This window comes from Pelobates fuscus, chromosome 10, assembly GCF_036172605.1.
Source record: "Pelobates fuscus isolate aPelFus1 chromosome 10, aPelFus1.pri, whole genome shotgun sequence".
NCBI lineage: Eukaryota > Metazoa > Chordata > Amphibia > Anura > Pelobatidae > Pelobates > Pelobates fuscus.
In genome coordinates this window covers 14283272-14299835 of record NC_086326.1, presented here as the reverse complement: position 1 = coordinate 14299835, position 16564 = coordinate 14283272, and the positions used below count along the sequence as shown (strand labels likewise).

General features: G+C 38.3%; 1 protein-coding gene across 1 annotated transcript in view; it reads right to left on the bottom strand.

Moving 5' to 3' along the window:
* Positions 1 to 522: 522 nt before the first annotated feature.
* The window catches only part of KAZALD1 (Kazal type serine peptidase inhibitor domain 1), a 43078-nt gene continuing 27036 nt past the window's right edge, over positions 523 to 16564 (bottom strand). The window contains exons 4-5 of the mRNA XM_063435034.1: positions 3131 to 3278; positions 523 to 1687 (exon numbers count right to left, since the gene is read on the bottom strand). Of these exons, the coding sequence (XP_063291104.1) occupies positions 1596 to 1687; positions 3131 to 3278 (240 nt within the window). The 3' untranslated portion in view covers positions 523 to 1595. The remainder of the gene's footprint in view (positions 1688 to 3130; positions 3279 to 16564) is intronic.

Sequence of the window (16564 nt, the reverse complement as noted above, 5' to 3'; positions counted from 1 at the left end):
AGATCAGTGATGGCTAACCTTGACACCATAAATTATTTCTGGACTACATTTCCCATGATGCTCAGCTAGCTTTTAGACTCTAAAGGCTAGCTGAGCATCATGGGAAATGTAGTCCAGAAACAATCCATCCCTGGGTTAGATGATAGTCCAGTTTGTCTGGCTTCGCCTAAATGTTGTAATTCCATAGTCAATTCTCCATATTTCTCAGATTAAATAAAGTTACTGCAGGCTAATTAAATAAAGTGTGAACTGGCTGGAATCTAAAAGGAAGCCGAGTTGGATCCATTTTTCATCGTTTTGGCTTAAAATGTGAGATTCACTTTGAATTTATAATAAGTGAAGTTTTAATAAACAACCTCACGTATGAATGGGTTTGCTTTTGCATTTTATGGTAATAAAAACGAAATTAAAGTAAACAAATCCTTCACTTTCCTTTCTCTTTGCAGTAAATGATAAGATGAGTTACGGACTCTTCTAAGTATGGATTCATGGTTTTGGCCAAGATACTGTCTTTATTGTCCACATATCATCATAAAGTTTACAGTATGATTTTAGGATTCGGCACTCCCAAAAATAGTAACGGATTCCTTACAAATACCCATCAACATGGTATTTGATATTTTTTCGTTTTGAATTTCGCACCAGCAGTATGTTAAATTTTTTTTTTGCATTCTAGGCTATTTTTCTGAATTTATCAAAAGCATTATAAGGGATGTTATTCTATATCACATATAATCATATCATTTATTCATTCCCTTTTACAGAAATATTGGAAAGGTGCAAATGACTAAAACATCTTTAAATGCACAGATCTAAGTTTTTGGTGATATTCTAGAACAGTAATTCATCCTGGAAAACTGCTGTTTTCACATAATTTTATATTTAATCTTTGCATCTCATGTTTCAAGTAAAAGTAGTTTTTCTCCCAAAAATGGCAATGAATGGGTTATCTTTAGAATTTGATAATTTGCATCACTATCTGATCAGAGGGCTTGCTGCGGTTTTGGCACAGTGTTTGGTGTACTGTCTGGTATCAGTTAGTAGGGAGTGTGAATTTGCTGGAACAAAACATGCAAGTTAGGGTTGGCCAAGATATTTGGAACATGATTGGTATAAACATTCTGCTTACAATCATTTCTAATTAAAAGCAGCATTATCTTAAATCAAGATTTTGGTATTCCACAAACAATCACAACTACTTATATGATAGGATTCCATATCTATTGCCAATAAGTGATAAAATGGGGCTTGGCAAAAGTGGTGGTTGTAAAATAAACCCCAAAGCAGATTATGACAAACTGTTTTAGTTCTTTGTCGTATAGTATATATTCAGTGACACGTAAATTCGATAATTTGTCTTATCAAAATTGCAGATGTTAAAGGTTTTGTTTTGTTTTTTCCAAAAGTAAATTGTAAAAGCATTTTGTCAAGGTTACAAAAGTAAGATGTAACACTTAGAACAAAACATAAATTGTCCTTTAATGATGTATCCACTCAACGCATTTACTTTACTTTAAATGTTTAGCCTATATGTCTTTGGATTTTTATGTAATAGGCCTTAATTGCCTAATTGATGTCCATTAGGTTCTGAAATTTCAGTAATAGTCTGAATCTTCGCCGTCTGTTTCGTCGTCGAATAAATGGTTCCGTGGTTTAGGTAGGGACAAACCGGTCATGTTGAGCTGATCTAAGGTTTAAAAAGAAAGAAAGTGATTCACGATAAGTGGAATACTTTACCCAAGTTCTTACAGTAAACAAACAAACAAAGAAAAGTAAAAAGATGACAAAAAAAAATTATAAAAATGTTCAACATGTAATGCTCGACGTTGTTCTCCTTTCGAGGTGACATGTTGTGCATTACTGGCTCAATCCCTCTTTAATATTTTGGAATAAAAAAGCCAGCAAAGCTGCACATTGCACCAGGACTCAATTCATCAATTACAGCTGTCATTTTGAGGAACTCAGACCAGCTCACATCAGTGAATGATGATAACAATATCTGGTCTAGTGGATAAAAGACCCTGATATTTTTAGATTATTTTTTGTGTTCTACAACGTTATATGTATAGCTTATAGATATAGTGTCAGAAAAACATCCTCTTGATCTATTTCTTTATTTTATGGTCTAACTTTTTCCTTAAATAGTGTTCAGCTAGTACAATTATTTCCTGCCAATGGCACTATATAAATGAGAAAAACAGTATTAATAATACTATCAGTAATAATAATAATAATAATAATAATAATAATAATAATAATAAGCATGGCTAGCCTGGAAAGGTACTTTCTGTTTCACAAGTTTTCATATAAATCCTGGGATGGAGATATATGGTTTTTGAGCAATGTAATGGAAGTCATTTTATTGACCTCAGAAGGATGAAGGAATGAGTTGACCTGTAACACTGAAATGAGCTAAAATTAGCAATATTTCCTGACAATTGCCCTTAAATGGTTACTGTGAACACCATAATCTCTTCAATTATTTAAAGTTGTAATGGTGCCTCTTGTTTGTATGTACAATGTTTGGCTTTGAAAATGCTGCACATATCGGGTTTAACCCATTGGCTATAGGAGTTGTAAGTCCACCTCTGGCAGCATCATCAAGATGTCATTAGCCAGCTCAGAACCTAGAGTTCTCAGCCATTGAATGGCAATTGAATTGGCTTCCATGGCACTGTAGAAGCCAGAAGAGCATCACCAAAACAGCAGGGAGCCTCGAGCCCAGCGGGGACCCAGGTAAGAGAGCAAACTATTGCTAAAAAATTTCTCCATTATCGGAAGAACCGAATCGGGGTACTAACGGCATCTTAACCACTATAGATGGATGTAGTGATTATGATATTTGAAGTTACCCTTTAACTTCATTCACTGAGGCATTCCCTGGATCCAAATGGATGTACCAAGTTCATGTACTATACGTTGTGAAGCCGTGTTCTAGAATAATTTCGTGCAGACCATTAATTGCTTTTGTGCAAAGATTGGTGGCCACCTGAATGTCCATCAGTCTAAAAAATAATGACATTACCTAACTAAACTAAAAATGAGGCAAAGCTGCTTGTTGCTTCATCTATGAAGAATAATGGGAAACATATTTCATATATATTAAAAACCGAATATATTGCCACATTACCTGGAGTAAGAACTGTTAGTGTAGCTCCTGCCATTACTTCCCCAATTTTGTTCTTGGCAAAGCACCGGTACGTTCCTTCATCTGTCACACGCACTGACTGGATCTGAAGCCATCCAGTCACTTCGTACTTCTGTGGACCTCCCCTAAACTGAATACAGATTATCACATGAATATGGAGAAGAAATGTACAGTATTGTAATTTACAAGCACAGTGCTGGCAGCGCCTTGAGGGACTGTCAAATTCATCATAATTTGTGCTGATCTGGTAATCGCTCAAATTCATGAACTCTAATTTGTTATTCGGGTACATTTCAGCTCAAACAAAATGTGCAATTTTCAAACATGTTTGTTTTGATTTGTAATTTAGAACTCTGTCTGTGCCGCTAAAGAGATGATTGGTGGGAAAAAGATGATTGATAGCTAGTGGACAATCACTAAATATGGACAATTGAGCAAAAGAAGGAAAGAGAAGAGGAGCAGACATACAATCTATACATCTATAAATATAGATTGTTTGTACTGTCCCTCCTCTTTTTCCCTCTGTTGGTTGCTTTTTCTCATTTGATCTGTAAACCAAAAGGAGGGAAATACACCTATTAGTGTATAATATGTGTATATTTTTCAGTACCGTATATACTCGAGTATAAGACAAGTTTTTCGACTCTCACTCGAGTGAGTGTCTGCATTATGGCAACTTACATTGCCATAATACAGACAAGGGGCTGTTGGGGGCTGGCAGCGAGCTGTTACTTACCTTTCCTGCAGCTCCTGTCAGCTCCCTTCTCTCACCTCCGGTCCGGTCAGCTCCCACTGCAAATCTCGCGAGAGCCGCGGGGTCAGAGCTCCGCGCGGCACTCACACCGCAAGACTTGCAGAGGGAGCTGACCGAACCGGAGGTGAGAGAAGGGAGCTGACAGGAGCTGCAGGAAAGGTAAGTAAACGCTTCCTGCCAGCCCCCTCCTACACAGCCCATCCACTGGACCACCAGGGAATGAGAGCCCCCCTCCCTGGCCATGTATTAAGCAGGGAGGGGCGACGAAAAAAATATAAATAAAAATGTAAATAATAATAGAATTAAAATAATATATTAATACTATTTAAAAAAAAAAATAATAATAATATAAAAATAAAATATAATATATAAAAACATTTTTAATATTAAAATAATAATAATTTAAAAAAAAAATGCCCACCCCCCACCTAGGCTCTGCATCAGACACACAAACAAACTCTGCATTCATACACACACACTGCATTCATACACACACTACATTCATACACACACACACTGCATTCATACACACACTACATTCATACACACACACACACACACTGCATTCATACACAGACACTGCATTCATACACACAAACACACTGCATTCATACACACACACACACCGCATTCATACACACACACACACACCGCATTCATACAAACACACTGCATTAATACACACACACTGCATTTATACACACACACACTGCATTCATACAAACACACTGCACTAACACACACACACACTGCATTTATACACACACTGCACTCATACACACACACTGCATTCATACACACACTAACACACACACACACTGCATTTATACACACACTGCACTCATACACACACACTGCATTCATACACACACTGCATTCATACACACACACTGCATTCATACACACACACACACACTGCACTAATACACACACACACACTGCATTCATACACACACACACACACTGCATTCATACACACACACACACACACACACACACCACATTCATACACACACACACTGCACTAATACACACACACTGCATGCATACACACACACACTGCATTCATACACACACTGCACTCATACACACACACTGCATGCATACACACACACACACACACACACTGCATTCATTATATACACACTGTAAATAAATATTCAGTTAATGTAATTTTTTGGGGATATAATTTTATTTAGAAATTTACCAGTAGCTGCTGCATTTCCCACCCTAGGCTTATACACGAGTCAATAAGTTTTCCCAGGTTTTTGGGGTAAAATTAGGGGCCTCGGCTTATATTCTGGTCGACTTATACTCGAGTATATACGGTATATTGATTGGCCCATATTCAAGTTTTTTCAATGTACAAGAATGTAACATTGGCAGCTGTTTCAGTTATGGTTTCATTTTGGATACAATATAATTAGCATTATATGATTGTATATCTATATAACATTATTTATCCCTTATCTTAGATCAGGTGTTATAACATCTCTGTTTTATGACTGGTATCTTACCCTGTGTCACATTTGCTTTTAGTTTGGAAACATTGCAGCCTTTGCTATAAACAGACAAATCTTGAAAAAAACTCATATTGAACCTCTTGCTCATTTATTTTTATTTTGGAAAATTCTGGGTGGTCCTCACTGCATCCTAGTACCAAAATGAAATGCTTGGATCACTATCCCAGGAGAACTTCAGGAGATTTGACAGAAGCATGACGCCAGATGGACAATCGCATTTGCCACCACAACCACAGCAAACATTAGCCACAAAAATGGCAGATCCGAAAGATGTTTTAGAAAAGATAAAAACATCTGCCGAGGGGAACAATATTGTAACCCATTAGGTATTCTAGTCTGTACCTCATCCAAAATATTTTCCAAAACCAGAAATCTTTCCAAAAAACGTTAAATCAAACCATCAGCCAAAGAATGTATCTTTGCGCTAGCCTTAGAAGTATTATTGATAAATGTTTCAGTTCTAGCCCATCAGAGTCATGTTTTTTAACTAAAAAGTGACTTGATATCTAAACAATGTTCCAGTTCTTCTTCTCATTTGCATTGGGCGACCTAGGCTCTGATTGGAAGGAACTGGATTGTGACGTTATTTGCTAAACCTTTTATATACATTTAAAAGAAAATGGAGGATCGCATGAAAAAAGACTAGCAGAAATCACAGGTATTTTTTAAAAATATTTTCCATTTTATTCAATGGTGTGAATTCAAGAGAAGTGAAGGTTCTTCTCTAAAGAGGTAATGTCATCTTCCATAGTGTTTACCCTCACTTCTGTAAATGATGTAAAAAAATATTCACTGAAATAGTAAAACACCCCTGTACCGAATGTCTGGGAGATCTCTACTCCTCCGCAAGGAATCACAGGACATTTTTTCAATGTCTAATTTTAGTTTTTAAATCAACAGACACCTTTCTGTACCTTGAATGCTAGCGAGTTAAAAAAATATAGGCACAACTAACTAGATTATAAAATTAAGCTCCCACTACTCCTGGGTGACAACTAACTACCGTATTTATCGGCGTATAACACGCACCTCATTTTAAGAAGGAAATTTCCCCCCCTCCCATAGTATTCTTCCCCCCTCCCATAGTGTTCCACCCCCTCATCCCATAGTGTTCCCCCCCTTTCCATAGTATTCTCCCCCCCTCCCCTAGTATTCTCCACCCCCTCCCACAGTGTCCCCCCCATCCCATAGTGTTCTCCCCCCCTCCCATAGTGTTCCCCCCTCCCCTTGTCCCATAGTGCACTTTCCCTCCCCTTGTCCCATAATTACTTACCTGTCTTGAAGCGTGGGCCGGCTTCACAGCGCGCACCGCGGTACAGGAACTTCAATTTCAGGTTCCGGTTTCCGGCGGGACTGAAAGGAAGTGTGCACACTATGTGCGCACTTCCTTTCAGTCCCGTCGGAAACCGGAACCTGAAATTGAAGTTCCAGTACCGCGGTGCACGCTGAACACCGGCCCACGCTTCAAGACAGGTAAGTAAACCTTCACATTCGCTCCACAAGACGCACAGACATTTCCCCTCACTTTTGAGGAGAAAAAAAAGTGCGTCTTATGTAGCGAAAAATACGGTATATCGGCGTATAACACGCACACATCATTTGCCCCCTATTTCCAGGGAGAAAAAGTGCGTGTTATACGCCGATAAATACGGTAGCTAAAGTTTATTAAATGGGTGTACCATGACCGCCAGACTAACTGTTCCACCTTAACACACACGCTCTTTGTATCAGGTGGTTAATGCAGACATTTGGAATGTCTGTGTGTTGATGAAATTGTCATCTGTGTTACAAAACGCTGGAGCATTCTAATAGAATGGGGAATATCCATATAGACTGCACAGTGAGTAAGACTGTACTCTACACAGATTTCACATGACGTTGTTTTAGCGAGCTGTCAGTGGTGTAAGAAAAGTTGACAGCTTGACATATGTGAACAAGCAAGAAAGAAATGTACTGTTTACATATGTGGATTATTCCAATAAATACATTAACAGACAGGAAACATATGTGTGCTTTTGACTGTCAAATCAACTGACCACACTTTAACCCCTTGGCTACTGTAAGGTTCTTTAAGCGTAAAAAAAGAAATACAAAGGACATGTAAAGATAAAACAACAACTCAGCATATAGCTTTGTGTTCAGGGACACAAATACATTAAAATTATATAAATGTCCAAAATGTAAATGTTTACGTTATTCATGCATCTCTCAGAGATATTAGGGGAGAAAAATCAGATTTAATAACTATATGGCATAACTAATATTGTAGTATTTCTGTCAAGATCTGAAATATTATCAATGAAGCAGAAAAAAAAAATAATATATATATATATATATATATATATATATATTTGACATTGGCAATGCCATCTGTGGAAATAGGATATCCAAAAATCCCAGAATGTAAGTGGACATCGACAGTAAGTACAGTTACTCCGGGTATCTTTATTATAAAAGGAGTAGTATACTCATTGTTCACAGACTCCTCCCTACAGCATAAGGTGCTATATATACTCAATAAAAAAGGTGAAAGCACACAGCACACATACAAATATACCCTTCAGATCCTTTATGGAGTCACAAGACAGAAATATGTTAATCTTTTGCACAGCATATCTGGAGCCTATTCAAACCTGAATTATTGAAGAAAGTGTTCAAGACTCCTGGGAATTCAAATGTGTGCTCTTTAAACTTGAGCCGGTTTGAATATGCTCTGTAAAATGTGAGTGCATCAACATGTAGTGATGTACTGATTTAATGCACAATATAATTTCATATTTTTGGGGCATAAATACCCCGTCAGATGGCTTCCTGATATTAGTGATGACATCCGGTACATTCTGGGCAAACTTGATGCTGGTTCCGAGTTCAGAAAATCCTGATAAAGTACAGCCGCGGCCTCCGACTACCTGAGGCTTGGTGTGTTCCTGCGGCAGGAGAAGTGGACGATCTCTCTGTCCATACCTACTTGGGCACTCTTGTGGTATTCAGAGCCCCGTACTCTTCCCTCTCTGGGCTGGTGGGGGTTATCCCGGTCCCCACCACATAGGACTCTATCTTACCTTTGCTTCTGGATGCACATCGTGAAGACAGCTTACATGCAGTCCCTTAAAAATGGCCAAAGGCAAAGCTGCTGTTAAGCTGGAAACGCAAGCATCAGCCCAAAGCTGGGAGATGGAATTTCAAAAGGCATTCAACGCTATTTGACAGTGGTTCTGGAGTAAACTGCAGGAACGGAGAAGACAATCAACTATACCTACTGCCATGTCTGCTCCAGTGGCAACATTTCCAGGCAAAGCATTAACCCAGAGAATCCCTCCTAGGCAGAGAACCAAGACAAACTGTGCAACTAAGCGCAGCCTGCGCATCAGGCTGGGGCACTAATGCCTGGAAACCCGAAGGCTCTTCCTGATGGTAGGGAGGGTGGTTAGCAGACACTGGGCAAAAGATCCGGTTGGCACCCCGGGCTGAAGAGGTGGCGTTTGTGGCGGCCTACTGGGAGACTCAAGCACTCCAATTCCTCTAACTGGACTTTGCCTGACAGCTAAGGGCAGTTTAGATATGCCAGTGTACATAGGTCTGAGTCATAGCAGTCGGCTTAATACAAATGTGCATATATCACTATAACGTGCTGTTTGACTTTTGATTCTTCAGTCTATGCTTGTACACTTACTAGAATACCTGCTATGTCTAACTTCTGATATCCAATTATTTTGCTACCTGGTGGTTTTATTATCTTGTGTTATTTCTTGCGCAGTCAGCCAATATGCCTTATTAGATATTTCAGTTTGCCCCCCCACACCTCTGTACTGATTAACACTAACTTAAATATGCTATACAGAAAATTGTGCAGTTATTTCGAATGCCATGCCGATGTACTACCATGTACTACCATGCTTGTTCTTGCTATCGCTGTTGTGGCGTCGCAAGCTTAGTTGTATTCTTCTGCACATCTTGGCAGTGGGGTTAAACATCATTCGTAACCAACAAAGAGTTTTGTAAACTCTCCTGTTTGACCTAGAGCAGGAATGGGTAACCGTTCTATGTTCAGCTGTTGCAGACTATATTTCCCATAATGCTATGCTAACCATCCTTATCAACAAGACCTTAAGAGCTAACGGTACCAAACAGTCAGTAACATAAAAAAAAAAAAAAAATGCAGAACAGCAAAACAAGTTAATGATCACATAGATCCAAATTAATCTGAATATCAATACAGGTTCCAACTTCTGGTAATCAAAAACTGAAAACAGAATATTTATTTAGTATATAACACAGTATCCTGGTCAGACTAACTAGAACGATATTGAAACTCCATAAATAGTTTAATCAGAGCAAGTTACTGAGAAATTATCTCATTATGTAGAATAAGCACATTTAGCATCACATATAGGCATTCTTTGTTTCGGGTTTTCCTAGGTGGTAAAGAACCATTGGTAACATAATCTAAAAAAGCCAAGAACAGCAAACAAACTCAGCCAAAATATATCTGACCTGTGCCAGCCCTTGGTTTACATTTTATTTACCATGGCCTGGATGTAGAGAGGGGGCGAATGCATAAATAAACTGGTCCTTAGTGAGATTTAATTAGCATTTTGTGTGCTTACTAGTTATTGTAGCAATGTAAATAGCCACAAAGGAGCAATATCCGCTTTTGAACCGCAGTAGACAATACGGACTTTAAGAAAGTTGCCAATAAAAATGCAATGTCAGATGAATAAATGATGTGCACTAAACGTTCGTTAAAATGATTTCTCAATTCCAACGAGCTGGTGGTAAAACAATACCAAGCCTGTTCTACGGCCTTGATTCTCTATATAATAAATACATTGTGGACATTATATAGAATTATAAAAATAAGAAGCAGATCCTCTTGTGCAGTTTTAAGATAATTATTTCGACAATCTCACCTTGCGGTTTCCTTGGGTTCTTAAAGTCATATTTTGTAAACTGCAAGATTGAAGTTTTTTATTGACTGTGTCAGTGATTGCTCGTAGGGCTTATAAAGAACAGTGGCATATGTTTAACTTCTCAAAAACCTGATTTACTGGAAAGCATAAACTGAGTTTTCTCTCATTTTGAAGAATATCTTATGTTGGATACATATGTGTCGTTTTATTACTCTCGATTTACCAAGCTATCTTAAAGATGTCGAAAAAAATAAATGAATCACGTTGCATTAAGGATAATGGGTGTTGCAGTATAAGAACACCCTGGGGATTACACGTAACCCAGTCTTGAAACAGGAAATGATATATCAAGAGATAGTACCATAAACAAATATATCATAAGACAGCGTTCTAGAAGGATTGGAATATAACCCAAGGCTCTCGTTACCTGATTTCTCTAAAACATGTTGCTTCTCAGAGCAGTAAAATATCAAATCTCATATTTTTTCCATACACTCTTTCCATATACATTTGGAATTGTCTTACTGCACTTTTTCTTATGAAAACCAGTTGTTTGGAACCATTATTGGATCTATGATACGGCGGCAACTCCTAAGCTGAGCTGTTCAGAGTCGATAAGCAATACTATAACATTGGGTGGTATTCCTCCTCATAGGGATTACTATAATACTTTCCTTGTGGCCCTCGCTTGAAATCCCTCCTGATTTCCTTATGCCTGTAATCAACATCAGGGACTCTTGGCCGGTTTCCAGCTGTCAACACTCAGTGAAGGTACCTTGAATTTTCACTCTGAGATTCAAATACATTGATGGGGGTAAATGGAGTTTAATCTGTCTCCTCCAACATCTGCAATTCTGTGCAGCAGGATCCTCGCAATACTGACTCCTACATGAAGACTGATTTCACAACATTTTAAGATACTAAGTGTTGCACAGCAAATATTTTCCATTTTTTGTTGCTCTGTTGTGTCACTTGGCTCAAGTTGAAACACTGATTTTTTCTAGACTTATTGCCATCACAGCAATCTATAATTTAAACATATCTGCAAATCCATCTTCTATATTTTCCACATCTTCAACAGTCGTACAAATATTTCCAGGGGTGAGAAAAGTTTAATTACAGCTATGCGTGTTCATAGTTGGGTGAACTCCATCAATTTTGGCTTGTATAAATGTTTTTATTTTTTTTATAGTATAGGACATTGGTAGACAACCTTTGGCACTCCAGATGTTTTGGTCTACATCTCGCACAATGCTCTTTCAGCCATATTGATGGTAAGATATCCGGGGAGATGTAGTCCACCATCTGTAGTACTGAAGGTTGTTTACCACTAGGCTAGGACATGGAAGAATCACACTTATTAGATCAATGAGGCATTTCAGCAGATAGCAGATGTGAGTAAAATCTAAAGTTAGAGTGGGTTTAAGAATGTATTCTGGTGTCACAGGATATCACTGCTAATATCACAGATCTGGCAGACACTGAAAACTTTGCAACTAAAGAACTTCTTACGTTGAGTAGAAAACATGGTTGTGTGGCTCTCTCCATGCCCAGAGAAGTTGAGCCAAATGGCCAAGATAACCTTCTTGCATACTGACTTCAGGGTGCCACCAAGCCTATACATCCAACATGCAAACATACGTGTGAACAAAGACTGCACATAGCTCCGCTCTCCGTGGCACTTGTGCAATTGCTTAAGTGTAACAACCTAAATAATTCTGCTTCCCATTTTCTCCTTTGATTTTAGTTCCTTCTGTCACTGACATTTCTTCCCTACAGTGTGTCCTATTTCTCTTCTTTACTACAAAGGAAAATCGTGAACTTATATGAGGGTACATTTAAGTCAGGAAACGATTTTCTTGCCATATGGACGACAAAAAAATAAAAATAAATAATATTTCCCAGTAGATTGCTTTTAACATGAAAATCCTTCTTAAGCTGTTTCTGGAACTCTTTGTGATTTTGACACATGTCTCAGAAATACTCTGGCCATTCTGAATAGAACTCCGAATGTATTTTCAATGTTTAACTTCAAATCCATATATAAACATACAAAGTAGCAAAATGAGTTGAAGGACACACGATTCATTATGATCAGACGAGTAAAGGAATTGGTGAAGTATTTAGCATGGTGAACGCAAAAATAGTTACAGAGCCTCACACATGAATATATCGTTATAAGGTAATACCCCTTTGTAACATTAGGTAAGCAGATGTTAACGTTACATTTACCGAAGGATCATCTTTGGCAGGCAGCCGTAAATCTCCAACAGCCGGGATAGTGTATACTGGGCTAATTAGAACAACTAGTGCATATATCTATATATTGAAAGCTCACATTTATGCTGTTGAGTTTTATAATTAGACAGGAAGTATGGAGTTGTCAGGGAGAGTTTCTGTGTGTCTACTTGTTTTGCGTTTGTAAATACTATACGCCTTAATCAGTTTAGGGTTGTCACCAAAGAGTTCTTCTTCGGTGTTAGAATGAAAAACGCCACTGAATCGACTTAGGGCTGACTGTAAATAGCACGGATTTTGGTTTATGCATGCTTGTGTAAGTCCACTTAGAAATAGTGTACACTTTACATTTGATTTGGGGTTTACGTGCCTGAGCAGTACATTTTTCCTCTCAGAGACTGTTGAGTAGTTTCAACTTAATCTCTGGGACTTCCATCCACGGGTCCTCAAAAGCCTTAACACTCTTAAAGGGACACACCAAAATCCATTCAGCCTAATGAAGTAATTTTTAGGGTACAGATGCTGTCCGCATCTCTCAATTCATTTAGGCAGTGACTGAGGGCTTTAGACTAAAATAGATTCACTAATTACATCTATTTTATATCCAGTGCCAAACTGCAAGCAATCCCGACCCCAGATGCTGGGTGTTCTTTCAGTGCATCAATGTGAAATGCATTGGGTTTCTTTCCTCTCAAAGAGAAGCATTAAATTGACAGATTGTAGCATTTGCTATCTCTGAGAAATATTTGACTGACCAAAAGTTTTCAAACTTTATGACTTCATTTAGTGTCGGACTACAAGTTTAATTGTGATATAAACGGATTGTTTTAAGTGGGGCACATGAATTTAAATGGATGAATGATCACTGGAGACTAAAAAATTATGTTATAAACACTTCCTTAGTGATAAAGTGTTGGCACTTGAGTTATACAGCAGCATTTAACACTGCAATATTATATCTTCTATTCACACAGCTTCATTGGATAGAGATTGCTAAGTCCATTCTACATAATCAAAACATCATTGTTTGAATAATGAAGTATGCAATCATTCATTATTAGTTTATATTTCACTAGTGAAACTCATTCTCTCCCTTTTATTTTATTTTTATTTTTTTGCACATATATTTCAATGCATACAGCATCCTTTTTCTGCAGTTCATCTGTTGATATATTTGGGAATGCAGATTCCCCAAATGCCAACAGTGTCCCATTCATGTGTGTCCTGAGCAGTCCATAGCATTTTCTAACTTCAGCCTGAGATTCAGCAGCCTTGCACGATGAACATCAGCCTTTCAGGACCCGCACGGGGCCCCCGGCTGGGTGACATAACTCACAGCCCCTCTTTGCAAGGAACCAGAACTAACTGAAATTAGCTTCCCCATCATTTTAGGATAAGACAAGGTATAACACATGGCATAAGTGAGTGAGTGAAGTGAATGAAAACAAAGACCAGAAGTTATTGAGAACTTAAAATATGTTTGGACACACAAATGATAGTTTGACTTTAAGACCTCTTCCACTAATTGACAGGGTTTAAACAATTGCCTATAGAAGGATAGAATGGATCCAGCATTTGATTAGGATTTCAGGCACATTTGTATTATTATGTACAGATCACTGTCATTAGAAGAACACCTCCCCCTGCACCTACAAACTGCCGTTTTACAAAGAAAAAAACTATTACTGTCATTCCAGATGTTATGGACAACATGTCCCATAATGTTCTCACAACCATAATGCTGGCAATGCATCAGGGGAGATTTAGTCCACAGCATCTGGAGAGCCGAAAATAACCTGCCCCTGCTCTAGGGGTTAAGGGGACAAGAGTCTACTGGTTGGGGGATAACTTCACGTTACTCACTGTAAGCCAAGGATAACATGTCGGGATTGGCTGATTGAAGCCCTAAAGCTAATAATCCCCATTTCATCCACACCTCGTTTCTCCAGGTGATCTTTTTTTTATATATACAAAATATTTTCGTAAAGGGGAACTCAATGAAACAACACAGTAGCCGAGGCTGCTCCTCCTAGGGAGCTGTGATCTATAAATTACATGGACTGAAATACCTAAGCCTATTTGTAGAGGAACAGGAAATCCTAAGATATGGTTTAAATCATAACATCATGGATCATCTCCTGGGGCTGAGAAAATGATATACAAATGTCCACATTTCCATGAAAATCTGCATCCAGAAGTTAAAGATCTTAGTAGTTATTCTATTTATTATACTTCCCTTTCCAAGAAATTATTGTGCTTCAGTCTTGACATGTTAATGTAAAATACTGTGTATTTAAATGGAGAATTATTTTGTCGAATTAAATCTGTAGTTTCCATATTTTACTTGCTTATCTGCATCTGGCCACTTTTCTGGGTTTTTTATACCATGGAGAAATCTAATTCTTGTATAAGTTAATGTATGTGTTCGTGGAGGGTTGTACATCTTCTCCCTCCCAGTTATGTCATATCTTATCATGGAAAGATGGGCTAAAAACAGCATGAGGATACAAGTTCCCTAATAAGAAAAGTGTGTGTAACTGTATCCATCAGAATAGCAGTAGAAGCTTGGTTTCTGATGCCAAGGTGGGTGGGCATGAGAGGAAATAAGCTGCGATCAGTGCCACCTGCTGCCTATGTATCCTTGAAGTGCTCCTTATCTCAGGGTTCAGGTAGAGTGCGACAAAGTAGATATTTAGCAACAGGAGCAGCTATAACTACCAGCAATATCCTGTGCCTGGGTTTTTAGCACGCGGTGCATCTACTTCAGCACGCCACACTTTTGGTTGATTGCTCCAAACTGCGCTGAATCATTTAAACATTTGGGGCTAATTTCCAATTTTTTTTTAGTAAATTCTCAATTTCAAATTCTTGGATTTAATTTCTTCCTTATAGAGGTTTAGTATATGTGCCCATTTAAATATTAAAATGTTTAACGCCCTACGAAACTTCATATAAAGTGATGGTGAGCTGACTGGGTACATTACGTTTACTGAAGTCCTAATGTGTTACTTTGTAACAAACAATTTGTAAGTTGGTAGAGATTATCTGCTTCTCATTTCTGCAGATCTTATTCATTGTTGGTTTAGGGATGAAAGGACTCAATAACAGCAGTTTTTATGAAAGATGTATACCTTTATTGTACCTCTGCCTTTGGTGTCCTGCTGAAGGATGACAGTCATAATGAGCGTTTCTGAGAAGTATTTATTGTAAAATATGGCAATAAAAGTGAGTGAACCATCCCGGTCTGTACCGTGCTTTCCACACCCACTTCCACACTTTATTGCTTCATAAATCTCCAAGAGCAGAGGGAGGAAATGCCAGTCAAATCATGTAAGGATGGGAGTCCTTTTGTCCTGAACCCCCTTTTCTCTCATCACACTGAACATGTTATAGTGTTATCATAAATCCGCAATAGAATCACAACAACTAAAACAAACTAAGAATCAAGACTATAAATAATTAATTTCTCTTTTTTTTTTGTTTAGTTTGCAGTTGGTCCAGTTTCAGGGGTTAGAGTTCATGATCTAATAGGGGTCCAGATGCCAGGCACCCAACCTTGAGAACCAACACAGAGTGCAGGAAATAGCAGCGAAGTTCAATAATTAATCATGGAAAATAACCAGAGATGGAAAAGTCGGAGAAGGACAACGAGTCGGATAATAAAGTGTAGCCAGGTTGTTCAGTATGATGGGATTTTGGGAAGAAAGGCCAGGTCTGAGAAGGATGAGGAGTCAGAGAATAAAGTGGGGCCAGGTTGTTCAGCAGGATGATATTTTGGGAAGAAAGGCCAGGTCTGAGAAGAATGAGGAGTTAGAGAATAAAGTGGGTCCAGGTTGTTCAGTAGGATGAGATTTGGGAAGAAAGGCCAGGTCTGAGAAGGATGAGGAGTCAGAGAATAAAGTGCGGCAAGGTTGTTCAGTAGGATGAGATTTGTGAAGAAAGGCCAGGTCTGAGAAGGATGAGGAGACAAAGAATAAAGTGGGGCCAGGTT